Source organism: Phalacrocorax carbo, chromosome 5 (assembly GCF_963921805.1).
Source record: "Phalacrocorax carbo chromosome 5, bPhaCar2.1, whole genome shotgun sequence".
Taxonomy (NCBI): Eukaryota; Metazoa; Chordata; class Aves; order Suliformes; family Phalacrocoracidae; genus Phalacrocorax; species Phalacrocorax carbo.
The window spans coordinates 18,773,373-18,792,001 of NC_087517.1; the positions used below are offsets into that span (position 1 = coordinate 18,773,373).

Consider the following 18,629-nt stretch of genomic DNA (forward strand, 5'->3'; position numbering starts at 1 on the left):
AGTGCTGTCAAGCAGCCTGGCGTGCCCAGCTCTCAGGTCCTGCTAATCAGAGAGTGTCTGCAATTATATGTGCTAATTACGGGCAGAGGTTCACAGTGATTCCTGCCCTGTCGGCATGGTACTGGTTGCACCAGGGCGCATTGCTCCTGTGCAAGGACAGGAGCAGATAACCAGTGCTGCTCAGCTGGCTCTCCCTGCCCAGGCACGGTGTATCACAGATGGGCCCCCTGACCAGCCCCATCCCATCCCCATCCCATCTCCATCCCCAACCCATACCCATCCCCATTCCATCTCAGTCTCCCATCCTGTACTGGACATGGGTTGAGCATGTGTACGCTGTCCTCGGAGGCCCTGTGTGTGTGGCTGTGACAGCTGCTCCATCCCCAAGGACCTGGCTGATCACATCTCGGTGGGGCTGCTTTTCAGAGGGAGTTTTTCCAGCTCTGACCCCCCTGTGCTGCTGCCGCTCTGACATCCTGTTTCCTTATCACCTGACATGACCTTAATTAACTCCCTGGGCTGATAACGCTCTGGGCTTCTCCGGGAGCTGTATCTCGGCATCATGTCCTGCCTTACCTGCTCAGGGACCGCTGCAGAGACTGCACAGGCAGCCTGGAGCAAGGGGGAGAGGGGGCTGCATGGTGCGGGTAGGGCAGGGCAGTGATAGCTGGGGACATGGGGTGACATGGAGGGGATGGGGCAGTACTGGAGGTGCTGCACTGGGGTTGCAGAGGAGATGCTGGCCCGGCGGAGATGGCTGTCCTGGTGCAGAAGTGGGGGTGAGGGCAGGAGGCGGGGGGCTGAGCTGTCAGGGCCCTGCTGCCTCAGGGGGCTGCCAGGCAGGCTGGCAGCCCCTCTGTTGCCAGCCTGGGTGGATTGAAATGTCAGCACCAATGACTTTTGCAGCCACTTTATCACCCACACTCGGCAAATATTGGCGGAGGGGAGATGATTCAATAGCGAGGTTTGCAGATGGGAACTTCGGCGTGTGATCCCACTGGCTCTGTGCCATGTGGTAGTTAGGCTGCCTCTGCACAGCCGCCGCTCTCTGGGGCCGAGCCTGGCACGGGCACAGCCCAAGGCCAGCAGGGCCGCTGCCAGCACCTTCTCCCCACGAACTGGTTCCCAGCACAGCACTGGTCTGAGTTTCACTGTGTTGCAGCTCGCATCTCATCCTCCAGCACAGGCAGCTCAGGCCCTGGAGCAGGGTCACTGCTCATGGGTCCTGTCACTCAAATGCCACCAGACCTGTAAGCAGCTCTGCCCTGGCAGCATCCGAGGCAATGCCATGAGCCCTGCAAAAAAGCAAAGGGTGCAAAATGCTCTCAGCTGGTCTACTCTTGGCTTGCAGCCACACAACCCTCCTCCCCACAGCTCCTAGTCCCCAAAACCTTAGTCCTGCCCGTCTCAGGCACTCAGCTCCCATCCCCAGGCCCCCAGCCTGGGCAGCAGGTAGGACGGGAGGCCAGTTGTTCCTGGGGCATGCTCCCTGCAGACACAGTGGGAATTGCATTTTCCTGAAGCTGGGCATGCAGTGGATAGCACGGGCGTTATGGAAAGTGTGTACTGATACTGCTGCTCACAGCACATGATGTACGGGCAGCTGCAAGGAGCACACAGTCCTGGGAACACAGCGCTGGTTCCGAGCAGGGGGAAGGGGACGTGGTTTGAAGGACAGAGGAGATGGCAGCTGCCAGTGGTTCTCCCCAGTGTGTGGGAGGCAAAGGGGCATGAGGAGGGGGAAGGAGTCCCCCAGCTACGCAGGCAGGTTGTCTCATCCCATTCCTGCCAGGACATGTCCCTGCTCCCATAGCAAGCCCTGGGAGCTGGGAGGAGCCAGGGGAGGACGACTAGGGTGCTCCTGCAGACGCTGAGGACCAGCACAAGGACAATGTGGCCCAAGCATACAGGAGGAGCAGACACATCGGGAGTCCTGAGCCCCCGTAGCCTATTGCCACCTGCATGGCAAGCATAGGATGAGGATACGGGGATATGGGGATACAGGGATAAGGGCTGTGGGGTTGTCCCTTTCTTCTGGTGCCTGCGCCTCCTCCCCTCCCTGGCAGCCCAAAGGAGGGAGCCCCTGCCAGTGCCGGGGCGCAGAGGCTCTCTCGATCAGCCCCTCCACCCGGGACCACGCGGGCTGAGGAAAGCCAACCCCTATCATGTTTGTTCCATTGATTTAGTGCCGCGGAGAGGGTTTAATCAGCCTTTAGCCTGCACGCTCCAGCATTAAGAACAAATCCATTAGCCACAAGATAACCACAAAGGGTTGCACGGAGGCTGGATGAGGTCCCAGCGCCTTCAAGATGCAAATTGGCAATCAAAGATCAAAGCTGCGCAGCTCCCTAATCTCTACTAAAAGGGCTCAGCTATTAACGAGCCCTTTCCCGCTGGGCTGTGATCACCCCACTTCACTCAGGCTCCTGATATGCTGGCAGGTTACACCATCACCCCGACTAGCCCTCCAGCACCTACAGCCCCCCCGAGCGGACCTTGGGGAGGAAGGTGCAGCCGGGGCTCAGGCTGTTTGCATGTTTTTTCCTTCAGTTCTGACATGCTGGGATCAAATTCATGTTGGCAGGGAGAGTGGAGCCCCCAGCATCATTGGGGGCCAGTGGCTGGAGAGGAGGAGAAGGGGACGAGGTGTGAGGCGGGATGGAGCAGGGTAGTGGGGAAGATGTGCAGGGCTTATGCAGTGACTTTGGGGACAGGCGGATGCTGGCAGGTGGCTCCCCCTCCCGCTGCTCAGGGATTTAGCCTGGTTCAGGCCCTTCCTGGCTGCACCAGGTGGCTCAGGGCAATCCCTGCGGGCCCCAGGGAAATCAGTGGTGGGGAGCGTGGTGGTGGGGGCATGCAACAGGGTGTGAGTGAGGAACCAGGACAGGGCCAAATTCCCCTTTTTGAGGTATTTCTGCCCACCCAAGATCACCCTGGGACAGGGTGTGCACAGACCCTGGCTCCCATAGCCACCCTGCCAGCTCCCGTGCAGTGCTGGGGTCAGGCTGTAGGTTGGGGGGCTTCCACATGCTCCCTGCCCAGCTCCCTCCCATGCTGCCTGTGGTAGCTCCACACACTGCCACCCCAGCAGCTCCGTGAGTCCTGCACCATGCAGAAGAGCCACAAAGCCACCGAGCTGTGACAGCAGCCATGCTGTCAGCACTGTCAGCAAACCTCTGGCAGCACAGATGTGTGCTCTGCTCAGCCTGGCCCAGCACAGGGTCCAGCATCCCCCCATGTCCCACATCCTCCTGAGATGGTAAGAGACTGGGTAAGGCGCCCTGGGACAGGTGGACAGGGGACCCATCAGCCAAGGCAGTGGGGAGCAGAGGGACGTGCGTGTCTCTCCTCCCATCCCGGGACCTGCTCTGCTGGCCACCGCTCGGTGAGGTGCTGCTCGTGGCTCTCACAGAGCTCCCAGGCAAGCAGCACAGCCTTGCAAGAGGAGCAAGCAGTGAGGCGCTGGCAGCACCTCAGCAAGGGTGACAATAAATCTTATCAGTGTAAACCCATCTGTAGGCAGCGGGAAAGCCCCCGTGACAGCCTGGCTAGCATGGAAGCTTCATACACACCATGTCAGTGCTGCGGATTTACAGATAAATGCCATGGCTGGAGGGACTGTGTCTGTGTCAGCACCTGCTGGCTCCCAGGAGGCAGCCCCCCTCCTGCCCACCCTGGCGGCTGCAGGGTTGACCCGGTGATGTTGGCCATGGTGTGCCTGGTGGGGTGAGCAGACAGAGCAGAGCTGGGCTGGCACCTGGCAGGGGAGCACCTGGATAGGTGAGGACGGAGGGAGTGGGACGTGCAGGGCGAGTTGGCATTGCCCTGCCTGCTGTCCTGGTCCTGCTGTGCCCTACATGCACCCTCCCACGGAACCCTGCATCCTCCATCCAACCGTGGAGACAGAGGCGTCACACAGTCTTGGACCACCAGAGCACGTGCGCGGGACCAAAGACTAGGAAATGTGTGTGTGATGCTGGCAGTGTGTCCCCAAGGCTGTGTGACAGCGCCAGGCGTGAGCAGCGCCATGTATGAGACAGCACGCTCCGTGGGTGCAGTCTGTGTGCACATCCCTCTGTGTGTGTGTGTGTGTGTGTGTGTGTCCGCGCAGCCACCCCGCTCCGGCTGGGCAGCGGGGGGGATGCGTGTGTGCCAGGCGTGGGGTGCCGGCGTGTGCCCGCCAGCGCAGCGGGCCTGGCGGAGGCTGCAGAGCGAGGTGGGCTGGCAGCAGCCGCTGCCCCAGGCCAGCGCTCCCCAGCTCAGCTCTTACATCTCCTGGCGGCACGGCCCGCGCAGCCGTGGGAGCAGTAATGAGATGGAGCAGCAGAAGGACGGCGAGATAAGGCTGCCTGCGCTGCCCCAGCAGATTAAACGCTGGGATTAAGCAGGCGGTGCCAGCTCTGCTGCCTTTTTATCTCGCTGCTTCTCCCCTCTTATTCTCCTGCAGTCGATACTGAACGGTCTCCGAGCTGTCAGCAAAGGAAATTGCTTGTTAACCCTTTGGGGACGGGCCGCGCAGCACTCCCTGCACGGGCGCTTTCAAAGAGAAGGGGTCCCCAGGGACGGCGCTGCCTGGAGAGCTCTGCCTGCGCCAGGCAGGAGAGCAGCGAGGACTGTGGTGCTGTGCGCTGCCTCCCCGCAGTGCCCCGGCATGCAAAGGGGACCATGGCAGGGCCGGTGGCACTCAGGATCTGCTACCATCTCTCAGCCAAAAGCCACCAGCATCCAGCCGCCATTGTGCAGAGGCACTGATGTACCTGCAAGGCAGGGGACATCCTGTAGTGCTGGTGTCCCTTCAGGGTGACAGCAGCCAGAGAGCAGAGGCTGCCTGAGTTCCACCAAGGAGCCCTGGGGACCCTGCAAACCCCACTTTTGGGTATCCTTGATGTTTCCTGCTTTCTCCAGCCTGCAGGATGGATGGGCTTAGTGCTGCATCTCTGCATGAAACCACAGGGCTGGGGATCCTTTCCTGGTCCTGGGGCCAAGTGGCACAAAGTGGCTCTGTCTGCGCAGCACTGTGCATGGTACTGGGTCTCCTCCAGCTGCCAAGAGGAGCCTGCTACCCAAAAGCATAATTATTGCTCTGTGTGTGTGTGTTGTTGGGTTTGCAAGCAGCAAGGATGGGTGGGTTGCAGCCCATCCCAGTGTTTATCCATAGCGTGCTGTGCTGCATGCCTGGGGGCGGCATGCCTGGCGTGGGACGGGGAGGCGGGGGGTGTCTGAGGATGGGAAGCTGTCTGGAGAGCACCAGAGGGGTGCACTGAGCAATGGCAGGATTGCTGCTCGGCACAGTCCAAACCTGGGCCAGGGAGTGTCTTAGCAGCTCAGTGAGCTTGCTCTGGCATGTTTAGGGGTTCATATTTCCCATGGGGACCCTGAGCACCTCCTGGCTATGCCCCACGGCTTTCCCTGTCTCCCTCCCGGGGGAGATAGGAGGCAGAAACATGGGGCAGAAACCACCTGCAACCACGGCACCTGACTCTTGTGCTACCAGTGTATGTAGGCAGCATGCTCAGCATCTCAGAGAGGCCTGCTGGCTGCTGACAGGCTGAAATGGGCTTCCCTGCCTCTCTGCACCTGTGCCCTGTGCCACAGCACACCTCCCCCTTCCACCAGCAGCCCTGGCACTTCATCTTCTGCAGTTCCCTTGGTGTTGGCTCCTTCCCTTGCCCAGGTGACTCTTTGGGTGGATGCTTTAAAGTGCTTAGTGCAGGCAAACTGTATGAAAGCACAAGCTGCCGGGAGATCTGCAGGGAGCAGGCTAGACCCTGCTAGGGCAGTGGTCCTGACCTGGGTGGGGTGCAGCCCCACGGCCACTGGGGGATGAAGAGGGCAGAATCATGTGCCTGCATGGGACCTCACCGGAGCAGTGTGTGAGCCCTGGGCTGCCGGGGCTGAGGAAGCTGCCATGGAGCTGGAGCAGATGCTGTGCAGGGCTGCACAGGCAAACAGAGCCTGAATCGAGAGAGGAAACCAGGAGTGATTGGCACGTGCAGGCTGGCAAGCTGGAGGCTGCGAGGGGATGGGATTGCCGTTTATAAATACATCAAGGGAGTAAACACAAGGGAGGGAAGAGAGCTATTTAAGCTAAGGGACAATGCTGGCACGAGAATAAATGGTACAAACTGGCCATGAATAAATTTAGGTTGGAAATGAGGAGCTGAGTGAGATTCTGGGACAAATTCCCCCCAGGAGTAGCAGGAAGGGAAAGTACAACTTTGCAATGGCACTTGCTTTGCTATCAGAGGCAGCTGTGTGCTGCCACGCCTGTGCAGCAGGGCTGAGAGGTGAGGACCTGAGGTCCCTAGACCCTCGCCTCCCTGTCACAGCCACCCTGGTTCTTTGTGGCGCTGGCAGTACAGCCTCCTCCGACTCCTGGCTTGGCTGGTGCAGGACTCCTGGGGTGATGGCTTGCAGGGAGAGATCCTTCCCTGGTGCATGAGTTTGGGTGCACTGTCACAGATGCTGCTCCTGAAAGCAGGATGGTGACAATGTCCCCCTGCCTACTGCTGTCTCTGGCAGCACTGGATCAGAGGCACTGTGAAGATGTCCTGGCCCGTGCATGCAGTGCATCCTTCTGGCGTGCATTGCACTCCTGTGCTCCTGACCTTCCAGGAACAGGGAGCCCTGGTCTGGATCCTGCCTGCTCTTGGGGACACTGCACTGCACGCTGGCCCCAGTGTGGCAGCCTGGCAGTGACCTGCTCACCATGCCTGGTGTCGAGGCTCGGGTGCCTCCCGCCGCTCTGCCTGGCTGGCGGTGCAGCCCACGGCACAGCTGAGCACTTGGTATTCCAGCAGCGAGCCTGCTTGGCACAAGAGGGGCTCTGCCAGCCCCATGCGCCCACGTGTCCGCTGCTGGCTCAGGCCTGGGCAAGGGGCCTCAGCTGGCACAGGCTCGTCTGTGGCACAGCTAGAGGCACATCTGCAGTGGCGGGGGGGTTGCAGCCCCTCCGGGATGTGCCTGCAGCATCCCCTGGCCCCGCTGCTGACCCACTGCTCTCCTTCCTCCTGGGGAAGCAGGTCAGGGCACTGTGGAGGATGCTCCAGAGCTTGGCCCTTTGCAGCCCTGCTTGGGTCCAAAGGTGCCCTGCTCTGCCGAGACTGAGGCTATAGAGCCCTGCACCCTGTAGAGGCAGGAGCGCTGGCCCCCATGAGCAGGGCTGCACGCCGCAGGAGCCGTCCCAGCAGCTCTGCGTGGGGCAGGGGGCTGCGCTGAGGGGCTGACAGTGTGGGGGATGGTAGTGCTGCTGCCGGAGCTGGGGTTGAGCCAAACTGGCGCTGTTCCCCCACCCCTCCCGGGAGCGGGGAAGGGAAATGGTGCGACCATGCGTGAGAGGGGACGTTTGCAGAGGCGAAAACATCCCACTGGCTCAGAAAATTGCTGCAGAATCGGGCTTGAAATGAGTTGAAATTGCTGAATCCAAGCGGATCTTGTATCCCAGGCAGTTGCAATGCTGGCGTCAGCGCTGTGGCTTCCCTCCCGGGGCACCCAGGCGGGGCCTGGCCATGCCGCACGGGGGGACTGGGCTGCTGGGGATGCGGCAGGGGCTCCAGCAGAGCCGGCCTCTGGGGACGTGTCGGCTGCAGCAGGGGGCAGGAGCAGAGCAGGGGGCAGCGTGCATGGGTGTGCTGTCCCAGCTCTGACAGTGTCATCCCAGTTTGGCCCCAGCTCCTGCACTGTCTCTCCCGGCCAGGGGGCATCCCTGTGCCTCCAGCTGCCTGCACTCAGTCAAGAAGCACCATTTCCAATTTTGGAGGCTACTTTCCTTTATACCATGCCCTGCCCATGCCAACTTGCTCTCTGGGCTGGACATCACCCTCAAGGTTACTCCTGGACTGGCATCCCTGCCAAGCGCAGGGTGGGCAGCACTCCACTGTCTTCCTATACCTGTCCCCATCCTCATCATGCCCCAGTGATGACTTTTTTCAGGAGTGTCTCTATGCTGGGGTGCTTGCTCCTGCGTGGAGTGCCCATGCCCAGGGCCTGCCTGTGAGCTGTGTGTCCCAGCGGGGATGTGGGAGCAGGGCTGGGAGCCCCAGGTGTGCAGGAGCAGGACCCACCAGCACTGCACGTGCTGCAGCTCGTTCCCCTCACATTCAAATGTTTGCCTGGAAGCTTAGCACGGCCTCTAGTCTCCTTGGAGCAATCAGGATTTGTTGCTGCTTGCAATGTTTAACGTTGTCTTCCAGAGGCTAAATACCGTGGGGAGACATGTAAGCTGCGGAAATACCTGCATGAGCTGGGATCAGCTGAAGGAGGGCATCATGGGCTGGCAGCAGTGGGGATGGGGGACCGGGAGTGCGTGGGGCTGGTCCTCATGCCCCCAGTGCTCACAGGTGGGCTGGCATGAGCCGGGGTGAGGATGCTGGGGGCCAGCACCTTGCTCCCATGGGGCTCCCTGGAGCAGGGGGGCAGGTTGGTGAGCCAATGTGGGGGCCCTGGAGCTGTGTGGGGTAGGGAGGAGGATGCCAGGTCCCCCTGCTATCTCTGGCTGGATCCACCTGCTGAGGCGCAAGGAGCTATTTCTGTCAAGGTCAGTGTGTCTCCATGGCAGAGAGCGGGGAAATGAGGAATCATGTAGAGAAATTACCTCCCTAATGGGGTCTCCCCTGCACGTGAGCACAGCGCAGGGATGCCAGTGTGCAGCGGCTAAGCGGGGAGACCGGTGCACAGTCCGGGAATCCTGCAGCTCCGGCCCCGAGGCTGTGGCACCTGTGGATCCCAGCAAGCAGTGCAGGGTGCTCGGGGGTCTGTGCTTCAGGTGTCCTCCCTGCTGGACACATGCTCCAGCCCTGCAAGGCACTTTTCTGGGCCACCTCCAGGGAGGAAATAATGTTCCCAGTGCAGGCAGGCTCTCCTCTGCCCTTCCTCCTCCTCCTCCTCCTCATGCACTCCCTGTTATCTAATTGGGTTTGTCATGCTGGAAAGGCAAAGCCCTTCAGGACTGTGCTGTGCTCTCGCCAGCGCGATTTCACAGCTGGCCTCAGCACCCTGGCAGCCGACAAGTGAGTAACTCAGCTGGGCATCACGGGCCCCCCTGCCCTCCCCACTCACCCCTGCAGCTGTGCTTGCCTGCCTGGGGCTGCAGGGGACAGGGAACAAGGGCACCGCTGCCACTGGACCTTCTCCTCCAGCCCTGCCCAACACTGGTCTCTGTCCTCGAGCTGTCTGTCCCCACGTGCCCTCGCCTCTGCATCCCATCCCCATCCCTCTCCCCGCTCCAGGGTGATTGCGATGCTGCCTGGAGATGTCTGAAGTGACACGAGATGGAGGCGTTCAGAGAAATGACATTTCCTCCAGCCTGGGAAGCTCATCCTCCGTTTAAAGAAAACTAATATAAAAGCTGCCCTGGTGTGCAAGGGGCTGATGGTATCAGGCTGGCAGCCTCCGGCTCTCAGAGCCACAATAAATCTCAGCAAGGAGCTGAGCCAGCTTGAGCAGCCCCACACAGATGCACTGGCACGGTGGCTGGGGCAGCGGGGCTGAGCTGTTTCCCGGGGCACAGACACACAGCCCGGAGGGGACAGCTCAGTGTGGGGTGGGGTGACCCACTGGGCTGGCCCCGAGGGTGCAGAGAGCGGGGATCGCATGGCAGTGCTCCCGCTCACACCAGCATTGAGCCGTGGCAGGAATGGTGCTAAGACTGGTGACAGCTCTGGGCATGGGACCATGTGGGTGGCCAGGGCTTCTCCCCAGCCTTGGCTTCGTGTCCCCAGGGAGCCGAGCGCTGCCGGGGGGAAGCACTGTGTCGTCGACCCCAGGAGCGTTTGCTCCTCCAGCAAAGCAAGCAGCAGCGCTGGCATCCCATGGCGGGCGGGATGGGGCCCATCCTTCCCCAGGGCCCGGCGTCCCTTGGGGCTGGCTGCTCCCCGCTGCTGCCTGGCCAGCGCTGCGGTCGGGATGCTGTCCCCACCGGCCCTGCGCCCTGCCGAGGTGGGGTTGCGATGGGAGTGCACCTGGGGGCGGGGGGGGTGCGATCCTGCCAGGCACGGCTCTGGTCCGGGCATGGCGCTGCCGCTCAGGCCGGGCCAGCTGGGGCTGGGGAGGTAGGGTGCCCCCCCGGTTTGGGCGCACCCTGCGCAGCCCAAACGTGGGGTCCTGCTGCCCCCTGCCGGAACCCGGCCCCTCCGGGCCGCGCACCCACCTCCCGCCCTGCGGCTGAGCTGGCAGCCTGAGTGCCTTTGAGTTGGGCTTCCTGCGGCCGGGCAGGGCGTGCGATGGCTGTGGGTGGGGGGGAGGTGCCCTGCCACCCCCTGGGCACCGGAGATGTTGCCCGCTGCCTCCCTCGGCGCCCGTCCCGTCCCCTGAGGCCGAACCCCGTTCCTGACCAGCCTGGTGTGCTCCCACGCATGTCACCAAGATGCCAGCTTGGAACCTGGCCGGGTCCTCGGGATGGCTACAGAGTCACACCTTGCTCAGGCAGCGAGGCCAGCAGCATGGACGGTGCTGGCTGTCACTGCTGGGGCGAGTAGGAGCTCCCCTCTTTCCAGTACCCCCTTTACCACTGCCCTCCACCTGCCCAGCTGCCATGGAGCAGGAGAGATGCTGCCCTTCACTGGGGGCACAGCAGCCCTGGCTTTTCCCAGGGCTGTGGAGGCGGCGGGAACCCCCAGGGCCAGCCCATGCCTCGGCAGGACTGATGCTGAAGGCGGGTGCCTGAGAGCAACGGCAGCAGGAGATGAGAGGCTGCCAGGGAGCGCGGTGCTGAGCTTTGAAGGTTCCCTGACAGGCTGTCGGGGCCCTGCCAGCCCTGCTGACAGCCTGGTGCAGAGACACGAACCTCCCCCCTCCCCACCACCGCCACGTTCTGATCACAGCCTTGCCGTCACTTCAAAGCGCCCGTGGGGCTCAGGTGGACTCCCACGCAGCCTCCCACCCCACGGCTCTACTCCTCCTGCCCCACCATCCCCTTTCTCCCACCCCACAGGACCCAGATGCATGGGGGTCCCCAGCTCCAGGGTGGGGGATACCAGGGTACAGCACTAGGGAGCAGGGTACACACGTGGTCCTGAGCTGCACTGGCAGAAGGTGATGACCTCTAGGCGTGTGGCACTGTCCTGCCTCTGTGGGGCAGGGCCCCCAGCCCCAGAGCAGCTGCAAGCTAGGGACCCTTGGGGTCTGGGCAGGGATCCTGGGGGGATGCAGTGCCATGACAGGGGACAGTGGGGATGAGGCAGGGCACAGCATCTCTAGGCACAGGGCTCACACAGTGTGCCTAGGACTGGGCATCACTGTCCAGCCCCAGCACCATGCTGGGCACTGGGCACTGGGTCCTGCCAGTTCACCCTGCTTGGGGGTAACGCAACATACCCTTCCGTCCCAGCCCAGCTCAGGGAGGAATTTTCCATTCCCGAATGGAGGTTGGGGGAAGGCGTGTGTTTGCAGCAGCCCCCTCCTCTCCCTCCCTCTCACCCGTCACTGGAGCAGCTTGGGAAGGCGCCTGCCACTTTTGTCTCCAGGAAAGTGCAGAGCAAAAGCCTCCCAGGAGGGAGAGCTCCCTGGAGGGGACCAAGGATCCCAGGCAGCTTCAGGGGCCAGCCTGCACCACACTTCCCAGCGGACCCACCCTGCCTGCAGCCATGCCACTGCACCTTGCCTGCTGCCGTGACAGGGAATCCCTGGCAGTGGCTCAGGATGGCAGTGCTGCCCAGCTTGCTGTCGGCATCCTGCGAGCCACCAGGATCCCTGGGCTGCACTACATGTGCACCCGGCCGCAGTCTCGCCTGCGCCGCCTGCTCTGGAGCCTGGCCTTTCTAGTCTCCGCTGGGCTGCTGGCCACCGGTGCTGCCAACTGCCTGCACCACCTGCTCTCGTGCCCCGTGCACACCCGTGCACACCTCGCCTGGGCCCCGCAGCTCCGCTTCCCGGCCGTCACCCTCTGCAACCCCAACCGGGCACGCTTCCTGCGCCTCACCAAGCCTGACCTCTACTCGGTGGGGCAGTGGCTGGGGCTGGCCCAGGAGAACCGCTCACTGGTGCCTGAGATGCTGGCCGTGCTGGGGGAGGACCAGCGCGCATGGCTGACACGTCTCGCCAACTACTCGCGCTTCTTGCCGCCCCGCCGCTCGGAGCGCACCATGCAGAGCTTCTTCCACCGCCTGGGCCACCAGATCGAGGACATGCTGGTGGAGTGCCGCTTTCAGGGAGAGCGCTGCGGCCCCCAGCACTTCACTCCTGTGAGTCCCCTCCTGGCAAGGACAGGACAGCTGGGCTGCCCCATGGGTGCTGGGAGCAAGGCTTTACACCCCTGCCAGCACAGGTGGAGGGGTGGCAGCATGTGGGGCGGGGGGAGGCTTAGATGACCCCTTCCAAGGGCTGTGCAAGATTGTTCCCTGCTTCCAGCACCTCCGTGGGATTGGAAAGTGGTCCCTGGACCTCATCCTGCTTGCAGAACACCCTGTCAGGTCCCTGCCTGCTCTCTCACCCCTCTCCCCATTCTCCATCCTCAGGTCTACACACGCTACGGTAAGTGCTACACCTTCAATGGGGACCGGAGGAACCCACGAGTGACCCGCCAGGGCGGCATGGGTAATGGGCTGGAGATCATGCTGGACATCCAGCAGGAAGAGTACCTGCCCATCTGGAAAGAGACCAGTGAGTGGGGCCCTGGCATGGGCAGGGCACAGGTGACGGGTGCTGGGAGGGAGGGCTGCTGGGCAAGTAGAGCACCCCAGGAGGGACTATGGGCCAAGCAGGTCACTGGGGGGGTGCTGGGCCCCAGGGTACATGTGCTGGGTGGGTGCAGGCGTGCAGCCTCTCTGCCCTTCTCCTGCAGACGAGACGTCATTCGAAGCTGGCATCCGGGTCCAGATCCACAGCCAGGATGAGCCGCCCTACATCCATCAGCTGGGCTTCGGTGTCTCGCCCGGCTTCCAGACCTTCGTGTCCTGCCAGGAGCAGCGGGTAAGGCAGGATGCCCCACAGCCCTTGGGGAGGTGCCCGCGGGCACTCAGCCTGGCGCAGCCCTGCAGCAATGCCCCTCTCTCCTTGGCAGCTCACCTACCTGCCGCAGCCATGGGGGAACTGCCGGGCCAGCATGCAGGGGGAGCAGATGCTGCCCGGCTACGACACCTACAGCATCGCTGCCTGCCGCCTGCAGTGCGAGAAGGAGGCTGTGGTGCGAACCTGCCACTGCCGCATGGTCCACATGCCAGGTGAGGGGTGCGCATGATGCCATGGGGGCATCCCGCTGCCCCGATGGTCCTGTCTGGCAGGACCTGGGGGCAGCCCCCAGACCCCTACAGCCCGCACCCAAAGATCGCCTCTGCCCCATGCTGCTGCACTCAAGGACCACTCTTGCCCCATCTCTCTGCACCCAAGTGTCCCTCCCACCCCAGCCTTCTGCACTTGAGAGTCCTCCCTGCCCCATCCCTCTGCACCCAGAGACCACCTCATCTTTTCTGCACACTGGGTGAGCCCCTGTCCTACCCTCCTTACACCCCAGCTCAGTGCCTTCCCTGTCTCCCTTGTACCCAGGGGCCACCCCTACCTCACTGCCTTTAGGGGAGTGAGTCGAGGGCAGGGGGCAGAAGTGGGCCAGGCTCCCGTCCCCTCAACTGACTGCTTCTCCACAGGCAATGAGTCCATCTGCTCCCCCAACGTGTACATCGAGTGTGCTGACCACACGCTGGGTAGGTGCAGTGTTGGGCAGGCGGCTGGGAGCCAGGTGGGTGCCCCCGGGGCGGGCGCCAGGGGGGTGCAGTCATGCCGACGGGTGTATGCCCCAGATGCGGCAGTGGAGGACAGCCAAGAGCGCTGCAGTTGCCCCACACCGTGCAACCTAACACGCTATGGCAAGGAGATCTCCATGGTGCGCATCCCCAACAAGGGCTCAGCACGCTACCTCGCCCGCAAGTACAACAAGAACGAGACCTACATTCGGTGAGCTGCTGGTGCCAGGGTGTGCCGGGGGTGTGTGTGTGCTGGGGGATGGGGACAATGGGGACCTGGGGGACCCCTACTCCACTCCTGGCAGTCTGCAGGGAGTGGGTCCTGGCATGTGCAGTCTCTGCAGCATCCTCTGCCCAGGGGTGGCTACTACTAGATCATCTCCCTGACTCATCTGTGTCCTCCCAGGCCTCCTGCCAGCATCTCCCCACCTCATGGTCCCCCCAGACCTGGACGTACACCTTCCATGTCCCCACCACACCAGCCTGAATAACTCACCAGGGCCCTGGGAGCACGTGGGAGCTGGGGGGGTGGGGGACAAGGACACGAGGTTTGGGAGGGAAGTGGGGTGGGAGGGTCGGTGACCAGCCCTCCTTGCCAAGCACTATGGTGTCCCCACAGGGAGAACTTCCTGGTGCTGGACATCTTCTTTGAGGCGCTCAACTATGAGACCATTGAGCAGAAGAAAGCCTACGACCTTGCCGGGCTTCTCGGTGACTCCCCCCACCTTCCCTTGGGACGCTGAAGCACGGAGCTCTGGGTCCCAGACCAGGAGGGTATAGGGCTGACTGGGGAGGGACCCCATGGGGCGGGAGCCAGCCACAACCTGGCTGAAGGGTAGCATGCTGCTGGCTGGCCCCTGTCCCAAGCTGTCCCCCTCTGTCCGGCAGCCCTGGTACTCCCCACAGCCCCGCTGGCCCACCTTGGGCTCCCAGCAGGCTGCACAGCAGGTCCCGGTGACCATCTCCCCCTCCTCCTCCCCAGGGGACATCGGTGGACAGATGGGCCTGTTCATCGGTGCCAGCATCCTCACCGTCCTGGAGATCCTGGACTATGTCTACGAGGTGCGCTGAGCCCTCAGGGCTGTAGCTTGGTGGTGGGAGCGGGGCCATTGCACGTGGGTGAGGTGCAGAGCAGGGACCAGGCTTCCCAGGGAGACGGGGTGCTGTGCATGGCCTCCCCATAGGGCTATCTACAGCCCCCAAATCAGGGAACTCCCAGCAGGAGGCAGTGGGAAGAAGATGGGCCCCCCAGCATCACTTGATGACCTGAGGACAGGGAGGGTGGCAGGCAGAGGTGCTGTCCCCTCTGTCAGCCCTGTGCCCCCCAGGCAGACAGGGGAGTGGGAGGAAGGTCCATGCAGACCGGGGTGCCCACACATGGGGTGCTGCCTGCATGTGGGTCCAGGGATGACCCCCCAATCTGCACCCAGGTGATCCGGGACAGGGTGAGCCGAGTACTGCGCCGCTCTAAACCACCCCTGAAGAAGCCCTCAGGCAGCATTGCCACGCTGGGACTGGAGGAGCTCAAGGACCAGGTACCCCTGTGGAGGAGACTGCCCTGGGGGCTGCAAGGACAGGGCCTGGGCAGCATTCCCAAGAGTGAGGGACAATGCGGCTCTGTGTTTGGTGACCTCAGGCTGCAGAGCTGGGGCAGCCCTGGGGTGGCAGGGAGCTGGGTACCCCTTGGGGGGGCTCCTGGGGACAGGCTGTGCTTGAGGGGGCAGGGTGCATGTGATCTGAACCCATCCCACTGACTGACATCCCCGCAGAGCCCCTGCGAGACGCTGGGCCGGCACGTGGAAGGCGCCTACAATGCAGGCATCCTGCCCAACCACCACCACCGCCACCACTACCCTCACCAGGGCGTCTTCGAGGACTTCGCCTGCTAGGCCAGCTTGGGACGGGGCGGGGGACAGCCCCCCACCACTCCCCTCCCCACCAATGGCATGGAGAGGGACCACGGCAACGGGCATGTGGGCGCAGGCCCCCGCCTTCCCCACCCCACTGCTGGGACCAGCCATGCCATTCGCCCCCGGTGATGCCGCTGGCGCTGCCTCGGCACTGGCACCGGAGCGGTCCCCCGGCCCGTTTGCCCGTCCCCTCCACTTGCCTCCAGCACACAGGCTTGGCTCCGTCTCAAGCACATGGCGTGGAGGGGGATGGGCACACTGGTGGGGTCTGAGTGACCAGCGGGGTGCAGGGCAGAGGGGCTCTGGAGATGCAGAGCATGCAGAGGGTAAGCTGGGGTTCCTGCAAGCCCCTCCAAACCCTCCCCTGCTGACCCCTCCCGGGTGGGTGTCTCTGCCCTGCATGGTCCCCCTCCAGGAGAGAGGTGTGCCTGGAACAGCTTCCCCCTGCCCCAGGGACCACCATCCCTGCACCTCCCTGCTGCAGGGCAGGGCAGCATTACAGGGCACCCCTCTGAGACGCATGGCCCCCCGGCCAGCCCAGGGACACCCCACCTGCAGCCACACCTGCATGGCACCACCCTGATCCCTGGCACCACCACCACTGTGACACCCCCCCAAACATCTGCGCACCCTTCCCCAGCCTCATGTGGCCTGCAAAGGCTGCAGGTCCCCCATCACTGCTCCCAGCCAGACCCTGGCACTGTGACCCCCCCACACACTCCAGTGTTGGCTCCTGATAGCTCCCAGTCATTGCAGCACTGCAAACCTACTGCCTCCCCCCTCTCCTGCCCCTAGTCCATCGTGCCCCCCCAGCCCTCCCCATCCTCTCCTTGCCCAGGTTTTGCCCAAGTGGCTCGTCCCTTGGTGCAGCCACCCAGCACAGCCCAGGCAGAGCAGGGGATCCTGCCTTTGCTCCCCTGCCTGTCACTGCTCTTTTGCACCATGCACGTACCCCCTGCCACGCTCCCACCCCCCCGGGTGCTGAGCACCCGCTGTGCCTCCCCCAGACTGTACACGGTTAGGAGGGTACTGCGTTCCCAGCACCACCTGGAAAGCCACAGCCTGACCTGCTGGCCGGAACCTCAGCCAGAAACGGCAGCCACAGCCCTCCTGCCTGCCCCAAGGTGGCAGGACCCACGGCGCTCCCACTGTCCTGTTGGACATTGCCTCCTCCCACTTCACTGTAGCAGACACCAGCGCAGGGCAAACTGCCCCAAAATATCTCAGGGGGGGCGGGCTGGCAAAGCCCCCCTCGACACACACACATGGCAGAGGGAGGGATCCCAAGGACGCTGGGGTTGAACCAGGTGGCCCCTGGCCTTGCCAGTTTGATCCCCATCCCCAGTGCCCACAGACAGAACATGGCCATGCTGCACCGTGGCCAAAGCCATAGATGCAGGAAGAGCCATCATCCTTGCAGTCCCCAAGGCCCCACATGTGGGAGACGCAGGGCAGGGGCCAGAGCACCAGCCTGCTGATGTGCCTGGAAGCCCTGGCCCTGGGTATGCACGGCCCAGCGGTCCCCCAGAATATGCACCCACATGGAAACATTTTCCCCGTCAGTGCAAGCACCCACCTGCGTGGTGTCGCATGTCCTCCTGCATGGGGGTGACACACAGCAAGCCTCCGAGCAGGGCATGCACGGCGGCGCTCCCTGGGGAGTCCCTCCAGAGCACCCTGTGCTGGCTCCCCATGGGGTCCCCCCACAGCCACCTGCAAGCAGGAGTGTTCCTGGAGGTGTACCACGCGTTAGCCCGGGGACATGCCATGGCAGTGCCAGCCAGCCCTACATCCAGGTTTCCTGTGGTGGGCCGGGGGGTTCCAGGATGTGGCCCCTCCCCTGCCAGTGGGAGCAGCGAGCCCCAAGCGGGGTGGGCACGGGCACCACGGCGGGAGGGCTGGCACAAATGCCCTCGTGCTGGTGAACGTGAAAGATGTGCGTCACTGTTTTATAAATGTACAAATGCTCCCTAATAAAGAGGCACAAGTAGGTCCTGAGCCACCTGTGAGGGCTGGGGGCAGCAGGCAGGGCTGGGGGAGCCAGAGAGATGGGGTCCCACCCTGGTGGGGGAGGTAGTGGTGGGACCCAGGGAGCACTTTACAGCCCTGCACCCACGTGCTGGGCACTGTGAAAGCCAGCATGCTGGGTTGCCCGAAGGTGAGCAACTCTGCATCTCTGCCCACAGAAGGCCTTGCCCACTGCCCAGCTCTTTGAGCCCTGGCTTGTGGCAGAGGTGCAGCAGTTGCTGGCTGAGGACCAGCAGTGGGAACTGCCAGAGCCATATCCCAGCCCTCGAATTGCTTCCCAGAGCAGGATGGGCACCCCACCAGCATCCCACCGGGCTCTATCCGCCCCAGGCAGGTAGTGTGGTGGGGAGGATGTGCTCCTGCAGGGTGGGGAACAGATTGGGAAGGCAGAAACATGGGCTGGGGGTGCTTTGGGGGGTGCTCCACAGATGCTCCGTGCCAGAGCAGCATGCTGCACCTCTGCCAACACCCAAGACCCCACACAGGGTGCCCCACTGTGGTACCCACAGCCCCTCCACTCCCACACCTGTTGCCAGCACCAGGCACAGCCCCTATCAGTTAAAGGCCAGTGCTTAAACTGACACTGCCCTACACGGGATCACCAGAACAGTGCCAGCAGCTGCCCGCTGCGAGCCACGGGCCCTGTCCCCCCAGCAGGGGTCACGGCGCAGGTGAGATGCCGGGGGCACCTGCTGGGGCAAGACTCTGGGGCTTTCCCTGACAGAGGTGCTCCTCCACCTCCTGCCTCCTCTGGACCCTGCTCCACCCACCCCAGCCACCCTGCAACACAGAGAGAGGGGACAAAGCATGAGAGAGGGGCTGGTCTCACAGTGGAGGCTGCCAGCACTGGGCACTGCAGGTTTCCCTCTAAACCAGTGAGGGCTGAGGATGTCCAGGTTAACTTGGTGCAGCTGGGACACAGGATCCCACCCCCAGGTTACACCATGCCCCACAAGGGGAGCACTAGGGTTGGGTCCTAATGTGAAAAATAGGGAAATAGCTACACCTGCCACATCTT

The 18,629-nt window shown here is 63.0% G+C and overlaps 1 protein-coding gene across 2 annotated transcripts in view; it reads left to right on the forward strand.

Moving 5' to 3' along the window:
• ASIC4 (acid sensing ion channel subunit family member 4) overlaps positions 1-17,581 on the forward strand; it is a 29,818-nt gene extending 12,237 nt beyond the window's left edge. The window contains exons 2-10 of one of the 2 annotated variants that reach the window (XM_064451418.1): positions 12,453-12,597; positions 12,779-12,906; positions 12,998-13,157; positions 13,578-13,634; positions 13,731-13,884; positions 14,293-14,384; positions 14,656-14,735; positions 15,104-15,208; positions 15,443-17,581. In XM_064451418.1, the coding sequence (XP_064307488.1) occupies positions 12,453-12,597; positions 12,779-12,906; positions 12,998-13,157; positions 13,578-13,634; positions 13,731-13,884; positions 14,293-14,384; positions 14,656-14,735; positions 15,104-15,208; positions 15,443-15,562 (1,041 nt within the window). In that variant the 3' untranslated portion in view covers positions 15,563-17,581. The remainder of the gene's footprint in view (positions 1-12,452; positions 12,598-12,778; positions 12,907-12,997; positions 13,158-13,577; positions 13,635-13,730; positions 13,885-14,292; positions 14,385-14,655; positions 14,736-15,103; positions 15,209-15,442) is intronic. The other variant, XM_064451419.1, reaches the window with a different exon arrangement.
• The last annotated feature ends 1,048 nt before the right edge of the window (positions 17,582-18,629 follow it).